The sequence below is a fragment of the Terrapene carolina genome, unplaced genomic scaffold (assembly GCF_002925995.2).
Source record: "Terrapene carolina triunguis isolate 2854851 unplaced genomic scaffold, T_m_triunguis-2.0 Scaffold23, whole genome shotgun sequence".
NCBI classification, from domain to species: Eukaryota; Metazoa; Chordata; order Testudines; family Emydidae; genus Terrapene; species Terrapene triunguis.
Window position 1 is genome coordinate 2,621,024 of NW_020664374.1, and position 8,892 is coordinate 2,629,915.

General features: G+C 50.5%; 1 protein-coding gene across 1 annotated transcript in view; it reads right to left on the reverse strand.

The window, feature by feature from the left end:
* The window catches only part of LOC112110521 (E3 ubiquitin-protein ligase HERC2), a 214,573-nt gene extending 211,100 nt beyond the window's left edge, over nt 1-3,473 (reverse strand). The window contains exons 1-2 of the mRNA XM_024205561.2: nt 3,404-3,473; nt 2,192-2,305 (exon numbers count right to left, since the gene is read on the reverse strand). Coding sequence (XP_024061329.1) covers nt 2,192-2,263 — 72 coding nt within the window. The 5' untranslated portion in view covers nt 2,264-2,305; nt 3,404-3,473. The remainder of the gene's footprint in view (nt 1-2,191; nt 2,306-3,403) is intronic.
* Between the last annotated feature and the right edge of the window lie 5,419 nt (nt 3,474-8,892).

Genomic DNA, 8,892 nt, shown 5'->3' on the forward strand with positions numbered 1-8,892 from the left:
CAGTGTAATGCCAGCAAAAAAATAGCTAAATTTAAAAAGACCAAATTAGTATATTACTTTTCTAGCAAAAGGTTGGGGGTAATGTCTGATAATAGTTGGAGACAACAACTCTGACTATTCTTCAACAGATTGCAGATGAAACAAGAGGAAAGAAAGGACTGATTTTCACATTTAGCATCTAGACATCACAAACAGTAGCTCTGTTCTCAGTTACTCGGTTATGTTTCAGGTAAGACAAAATATTGTTTTGACAACTTTGGATGAAATTGTTTTCTTGTCATGAAAAGATTTACCTTTTATTTACTGAAAATTAAGTTCCTTAATATTAGGAGTTCCTCTTACTATAGCTCATTAAAGAGTTAACCATTACATGGATTCCACAATAGGCAAAAGTACTTACTGCAGTTATAATTCATCCAACTGAAAAACAACCTCAAATTAAATTCAAGATCTTAAGACCATTTTGTTGATAATGTTCTCCAGCAATCACAAGAGGTTGAGAATATTAACAAAGAGACAGTATCAAACAAATCACATGAGCAGACAAATTTGTAATCTCCCAATTCACAGAGGAAAAACAAACAGTTGAAACAAAAAAAAATAAAAACAAAAAACCCAACAACAATGACATTACACACTTGGCCAGAAAGAAAGGCCACCACTTTCAACTGCAAATTTCCACTATTCTCTTGTAGCTGACACTGCACGTTTGCGACCTATAATTTTTCTGCAGGATGCTTAGCTCAAAATTTGAGCTCAGGTATGAAATATATGCAACTTGGCCATTTAAAAGCATCCATGTTATTGCTTTAAGAAATAAAAAGCATCTTAGATATCATTCACGACACTGTTACTTATTAACTTAGCTAAAAGTTTTGTTTATTTTTTTGCAGGTAGCAATGCAAGCTATTGGGAGGGAGAAGAGGAGATTTACTCTACCAATATCCAACGTGAGTCCAGTCATCTCACAGAATTACACATTCAAGGTTTTTCCAATGAATGCAATGTGAAAATACTAACCCGCTAAAAGTTGCATGCTAGTAGTGAATCTGGTTTTGCTATACTTTAGATGGAAAATATTGGAGACAGAATCTCATCAGATTGCAGGCTCCTCAGGACAAAGTCTGTCTCGTTTATCTAAGCAAAGGAACAGCTAAATTCTGGCTCAACTCTGCCATTCAGTCACTCTCTGCGTAATCTTGGGAAAGGTCATTTGACTATGCCATTCTCTCAGTTTCCTCATCTGTAACTGAAGGATAATACTGACTGACCTACTTCAATGCCATTTTGAGATTCAGTTCTTATGTATTACTTTGAAAATGTAAAGTACTGAAAAAATATACATATTTGATTGACTGACCATTCCATCCCAAATACATGCTTTACTGACCCGAACCGCTACATACCACCACTAATTACAATGTGGATTTGAAAACTAGAAACTATAACATTATAATAAATCTTTATTCCCATTTTCCATGGCCTTATCATGAGTGCATATGTTTTGGTTTTCAGTCAACCATCACAGATAAGAGTTATATATTCCATTTTCACAATAAATATCTGAACAAGGTACAAGGTTTTTCCACAGGTCAAAAACAGTACAAAGATTCAAGACAAACTTATCAGACAACTCCTTGTAAGAAGCTTTTTAAAAAAAGGGGGGGGGGGAGAGAGCCACACACATGATTTAAGTCTCTACAAATAATCCAAGCAGAATTGCCAAGAAATTCATCTGCGAATTTAAATTAGTTGCTCCTACTCTTCAAAGTGCAAGTAACTTAATTTGATCAGATTTCAGTTTTCCTTAACCACAGTTTTTCTTCCATGTTATAGCTATCAGCTATAGATAGTCACAGAGTAAACAGACTAAAAATATTTACAATACTTTTTAAGATCAGAGCACTACATAATTAAACATGAATCAGTGACTAAAGACATTAAAAAGCAAAAATATATACTTCAGCTTGGTTTTAAACAAAATATAGACTACACTGAAATTAAAACTGCTTTTATTGCTTCTTTGAGATCAGTTCTCAGGGCAGGATGCTCAGAAACTGCATGCCATTTTCAACAGCATAGTTAGATTCTTCAGTTTGTTACCAATTGACATTTAAAAACATTGCTGATGTGCACACCAAATGACATGATACAAAATATTATCATAAAAAAACACAAGCGAAGTGCTTACCTGTAAATCTGTCTTCAGCCATTTGGAATCAAACCTAGTTTGAGCAGCCAGACAAAAAGGTTCAGAAGACATTTTCAGTCTCCAGCCCTCTCCAGGCTGGCAGAGTGGCCAGACCTGTCAGTGGGGGGGGAGAAAAAAAAAATCTAGTAGATAAAACAAGCTATGCAAAGTTATTCTTGGTAATACCAGAAGAATTCCCATTTCTTCTAAGGTTGTATTCATATGAATATGAATCTCCCTATCTCACATGGGAGCTGACACCCTGACAATGCGTAAAAGGGCAGGAAAGAAAAAGTAGCACCACCACTATTCAGGCCACAAACCTTCCCCTCCCGATGATGGTGAAAACATCCTTTCTGATGCACCAAAGGACACCCTCAGAGGCCTGGGCTGCTGCTTCTGCCCCTCACACCAGTAAATGGTGCATGAAATAAATAATTGATCCAGATTACGCAAGCAGCAGACAAACCCAAAGCTATTACCATTTTTATACACACACACACAGAGGGGGGGGGGGGGGAACCTTCTATGATGCTCCTCTCCAAAGACAGCATCCTCTTCCCCTCGTCTCGTCACCTTCAAGCTCAGTCAAGGCCCGTTGTCACCATCCCCTACGTTGCTGCTCTAATTTGTACTGTAATACGGTCTGCGGGCCGAGGATCTGACCCCAGCACCAGTTAGTAAATCGCCGGGCACCTCGAAACCCAGTTAGCTAGAAACGCTGCCCAGGCGCCTCGGGGAACCCAGGCTTCTGTGCAGCAGCCGCACCACCGCCACCATGGCTCTGCCGGTCCCCCCCCCCTCAAACGCCCCGGGCCACCTTCCCTCTCCCGCCCTCCATTAAACCCCACCGGGCCAGGCCCCCGCCCCTTAAACCCCCCGGGCCGGGCCTGTCCACCTTTCCTCGCCCCCCCCCCATTACAACGCTCCCCTGCCGCCACTAACAGCTGCATAAACAGGCGCCCAAGCAGGACAGGGCTCGGGCCAGCCCCAGCACAGAGAACGGGACCTCCCCAAGCAACTCCGGAGGGCGGCGGGGGGGGCTCAGCTCGATCACCAGAGAGCCCCTCCCCCCGCGCTCAACAGCGGAGACCCACAGCCCCAGGGCGAGGATAGGGACGGGTCCAATTTCTCCCCCGCGGCAACGAGGGGCGCCCAGGCCCGCCACCCGCTTCCCTCCCCCGCGCGGACCGGCGCGCGGGCTGCGCTTACCCTCGGGGCCGTCTCCTCGCGCAGCAACTACCGTTCTCAGCTCGGGCTATTCTTCTAATCCGACTCCTCGCCCCTCCCCCACCCAATCCCCCTACGGCAACACCGGAAGCAGGAGGAGCCTGGCCCTCCGCGACCAATCCCAGGGCCAGCAGCCGGAGCCCGTCCACCAATCAGCGTGTAGACAGGAGGCGGGACATCCTGTCTCGAACCGGGCGGAGCCATAGAGCGGGAGGAGAGAAGGAGCTAGGCACTGGCTGCGGGAGGGGCGGGGCTCTAGGGGAAAGGCAGTTGGTGTAGCCCCGCGGTCTGCGTGGGCCCCACCGTAAAGCCGCTTAGGCGCTAAACAGCCTAGCGGGGCGCCGAGGGCAGAGCCGGGGCGCTGAGTTACAGCCCCTGGGAGCGGGGGGGTCCTGGGACCTGCCGTGTGACGTGAGCTGGGGGCGGGGGAGTAACGGGTTCCCAGTGCGAAAGGGATCCTGGTGGCTCTGGGCCTCTGGTTGGCAGCACAGCGGCTCCAAGGCCTCCCTGCCCTGGCTCCGTCAGAAGCACCGACGTGTGCTGTGGCTCCTAGGCGCAGCCAGGGGGCTCCACGCGCTGCCCCCATCCACGGGCTCCATAGCGCCCATTGCCTGGGAACCGTGGGCAATGGGAGCTGCAGGCCGGTACCTGCGGGTGAGAGCAGCTGAGCGGAGCCTCCCTGGCTGCCCCTGTGCCTAGGGACCGCAGGGACATACCGGCCGCTTCCAGGAGCTACGTGAGGTGAGCTGAGCCCGTGTCCCCTCCTGTACCCAAACTCCCTTCCGGAGCCCCCAGCCCCCTCCTGCACTCCGAACCCCTTGGCCCCAGCCCCCTCCTGTGTCGCAAACCCTCATCCCCGGCTCCACAGCAGAGCCCGCATCCTGACTAGAGCCCTCACCACCCCAACCCCTGCCCCAACTGCGAGCCCCCTCCCACATGCCAAACCCCTCATTTCTGACCCCACCACAGAGCCTGGATCCCCTGCCCATACCCCCACACACCCTCCAAACCCCTGCCTCAGCCCGGAGCCCCCTCCCACACTCTGAACCCAGAGATGGGGCACCGCTCTGGGAAGGGGCAGGGGCAGTAGTGTAGCTAGTGGGGTGCAGGGGAAGCAGCCGCTTACCCTCAGCGCATTTTCCAAAAGCGGGGCCCACACTCCACTCTGAAGCTTGGTCTGCCGGGCGGCGCTGGGCTTCTGCAGGCAAGGGAGGGCAGCATGCCTGGAGGAGCCATGGGGAGGGGGCGGCACGGCCGGAGGAGCAAGGGGGGGGCGCAGCATGGCGGCCCACAACTCCCCCCCTTCCCCCCCGCTGCAGACAACTTTGATGCAGACGGTTTGGCGGCCGGGCCCCTTGGAGCGCTCCGTGGTGCAGAGGCAGCGGCAGAGCCCGTGCATGGTGGAGGAGCAGACGCCGCGGCTCTGCGCTGCTCATGGCAAGCTCCGCCCACAGCGAGGGCGGCTCGGTGCCCGCCCCACCTCCTGCACTGACCGGGTCCCGGGGCACCCCGGGGGCAGGGAGGGTCTCCCCCGCCTCCTCGCGGCAGCCACACCGGGCAGACCCGCGGCCGGTCACTCCCAGCAGGAGCCTCGGCGCCGCCCTCGGCTCACCGGAATAAAACTCCCCCGAGGAGGGGAGAGCACTTCCCCCCTCCCGCCGCAGCCTGTCAGCGCGACCCGCCCACAGCCAGGCTCCACTAGCAGCCCCGGGTAGGGCAGTGCCCCCAGGCTGAGCCGGCAAGCTGGGCTGCAGCTCGCTCGGACCGCGCCTGGCGGAGCTCGCTGCCTTCTGCTCCCACCCCACAAGGAGTAGGGCCAGCGCTGAGCCTGGGCTGCTGCTGCATGCGGCGAGCCCCTCCAAGGCAGTGACAGCGTGAGGGGCACAGTGGGAACCCAATTTGCAGCTAGCCTACTTCTCCACCCCCCTCACCCCCCCACATGTGGGTTTGGAGACCGGAACTGAGTGGGGAGATGCCCCGGTGTCCCGCTACGTAAGAGCCGCTTGCACAAGCAGGTGGGACAACACAAAAAGCGGCTCCCCCCTCACCCACATGAACACCACGATGGCTCTGTGCTCCTGGAACAGGGCCCTGAACAGGATTCTCTGCCCCTCTCCGTCCATCACCAGGCGCCAGGCGGCGTCTCACAGCTCCCCTGGCGCCTGGCCGCTGAGCCGCGCGCGATCTCGGCTACCGATTTGCCATATGATCGGGGCTGCCGGGAGATTCGCCATGGTGGGGTTTGCTCTCTGCTGCTGGCTGGGCTGGGCCTAGCGGCCGGGCCCCGGAAAGAAGCAGCGGAAGGGCAGGCAGCGGATTCCCAGGCTCTCCCGGTCCCTGGGGCAGCTCCAGCCCCCTCTGCACAGAGAGCCCCGGGGACCCCAGCCCACTCCCATCCATGGTAACCCCACCCCAAGCTCCATACCCCATGTACCCCTCCCATGTACCCCATGCCCCTGCATTTCCCTCCCCTTCACCTCCCCTCGTCACCATTTCCCTCCCCTTCACCATCCTCTGCCACCCTCCCTACATCCTCCCCTCCACCTCCCCTCAAGTCAAACCCCCTGTCCCCCTTCCTCCACATCCTCCCCTTCACCTCCCCTCAAACTCCGTCACCCTCCCTCTACATCCCTCCCCTCCACCTCCCCTCAAACCCCTGTCCTCTGCCAGCCTCCCCCTACAGCCACGGGGGGTGGCGCAGCCGGAGGAGCGAGGGCGGGGCACAGCATGGCCGCAGTGTGGCCGGAGGAGCCAGCCAAGGGGGGGGGAGGGGGGCACAGCGTGGCCAGAGGAGCCAGGGGCGTGGCCGGAGGAGGAGCCAAGGGGGGGGCACCTTTTTTATGTTTGCTCCCCCTGCTCTTAGAACCTGGCTACGCCACTGGGCAGGGGTGTTCGGTTTTCTGTGATTAGAAAGTTGGCAACCCTGGTAATGTCTGGTAAGGTATTTTTAAATGGTCAGTAGGGGTGGTCATGGCAAGAGCAGGTTAGTGATGGACCTTGAGAACGGCTGTCCTGGGTCAGACCAGTTATCCTGCTGTGACAGTGGCCAGAGCCCAAAGCAACTAGCAATCAGACAGTAGAGACACCCTGATCAGCTTGGCTAATAGCCATTGATGGCCCTATCCTGCATGAATTTATCTAAGCCTTTTTTGAACTTTCACAACATCCCCTGCTAGCAAATTCCACAGGTTGACTGTGTGTTGTATGACCATATACATCCCTATGGTTGTTTTAAACTTGCTGCCTATTAATTTCATGGGGTGACTCCTGATTCTTGTGTTATGTGAATGGGTAAATAACACTTTCTTATTCACATTCTCCATACCATTCACGATTTTATAGGCCTCTCATATTCCCTTTTAGTCATCTCTTTTCTAAATTAAGTCATCCCAGTGTTTTTAATCTTGCCTAATATGGAAGCTATTCCATATCCCATATAATTTTTCCCCTTCTCTATACTTTTTCCAATTCTAATATATCTTTTTTGAGATGGGGTCACCAGAACTGCACACAGTATTCAAGGTATGGGTGTACCATGGATTTACACAGGGGCATTATGATATTTTCTGTTTTATTATCTAGCCCTTTCCTAATGGTTTCTAACATTGTTAGCTTTTTTGACTACCACTGCACCTTGGGCAGGTATTACAGAACTATTCATTAAGACTCCAACATCTCCTTGAGTGGCAACAGCTAATTTAGACCCCATCATTTTGTATGTAGTTGGGATTACATTTTCCAACGTGCATTACTATGCAGTAATCAACATTGAATTTCATTTGCCATTTTGTCATCAAGTCACCCACTTTAGTAAGATCCCTTTGTAACTCTTCACGGTTAGTTTTCGACTTAACTATGTTGAGTAATTTTACAATTGTCTGTAAATTTTGCCACCTTGTTGTTTACTCCCTTTACCCGATCATTTATGATTATGTTGAACAGCACAGGTCCCCGTGCAGAGCCTTGAGAGACCCCACTATTTACAGCTCTCCATTGTGAAAACCCGTTATTCCAGTAGTTCTCAACCTCCGGCCTACGGGCTGCTTGCAGCTCCTTCAGCACACAGCTGCAGCCCATGTGACATCCTCAGGGCTATACAGATAGCACTGGATGCAGCCCACAATGGTAAACAGGAATAAAGCAGTGATTCTCAACCTACCTTTAATCTGTTACTGATCTATGAGAGGACCTCCTATTCCATGACTGTTTACTTTGGTGAGGGACCTTGTCAAAGGCTCTCTGAAAGTCCAGTACACTATGTTGACTTGTCCACATGCTTGTTGACTACCTCAAAATATAATAATAGAGTTGTAAAGGGAAATCATGCCTCAAAGCCATGTTAACTCTTCCCCAACTTATTGTGTTCATTTATGTGTCTGATAATTTTGTTTTTTCCTGTAGTTTCAACCAATGTGCTTGGTACTGAAGTTAGGCTTACCAGCCTGTAATTACTAGGATTGCCTCTGGAGCCTTTTTTTTTTTTTTTTTGGTTATATTAGCTACCCTCCAGTCATCTGGTACAGAGGCTGATTTAAGTGACAGGTTAAATATCCCAGTAGTTCTGCAATTTCATATTAGAGAGCTAAATTTAATTACATTATGGTCGCTATTACCGAGCAATTCAGCTAGATTCACCTCTTGGACCAGATCTTGTGCTCTCGTTAGGACTAAATCAAGAATTGCCTTTCCCCTTGTGGGCTCCAGGACAAACTGATTCTTGGAGCAGCCCTTTGTGGTGTCAAGAAATTTATCTCTGCAACCTTTCCTGAGGTGATATACCCGGTTAATATGAGGGTAGTCAAAATCCCCCATTGTTGTGTTTTCTGCCTTTGCAGCCTCAGTAAATCTCCCTAATTATTTCACATCTCATGGAAAATTAGCAAGAAGGGGTTGGTTTGAAATAGGGATTTGAAGTAGAAAACTGAGGTAACCAGATGCCCAGGAAGAAAGAGGTTATTCTGAAGAGGAATGCTGAGAAAGAAAGCCTTGCACTTTTTTGCATGAGTTGGAGGAGACAAAGGAGCATGGAGGCAAGTAGAAGAAGCAGTGTGTCTATGTGAGAGGGGGGGGAAAAAAAAAAAAAAAAAACATTTAATTGTCAGTTTAGCACAGATTTAGTTAAATCAGTGCAAGCGCCTTGAGCGAACGTGCTTGGTTTGGCTTAAGAGTATCTGTACAGGGGTTTATGCCAGTTTAACTAAATCAGCTTCTAAATCTCTGCAGTTTTCTCTTGTAGACAAGACCTTCACTGAGACATGATGGCTCACAGCAGGAGACAATTGCAGCCAGGGACAGAGTGTATGTTGCCTCAAAGGTGGGAAAGAGAGGTTTTGGGGGAAGAGAAATAGAAGAAAATAGATGGTAGGAATGTAGGAATAATTGGGACATAGGAGAAGGGGGATGGGAGTAGGATAGGGTAACAGGGAGAAGAGGGAGGAAAAGTGGGTCATGTCTTGGTTCTGGGTTTGATT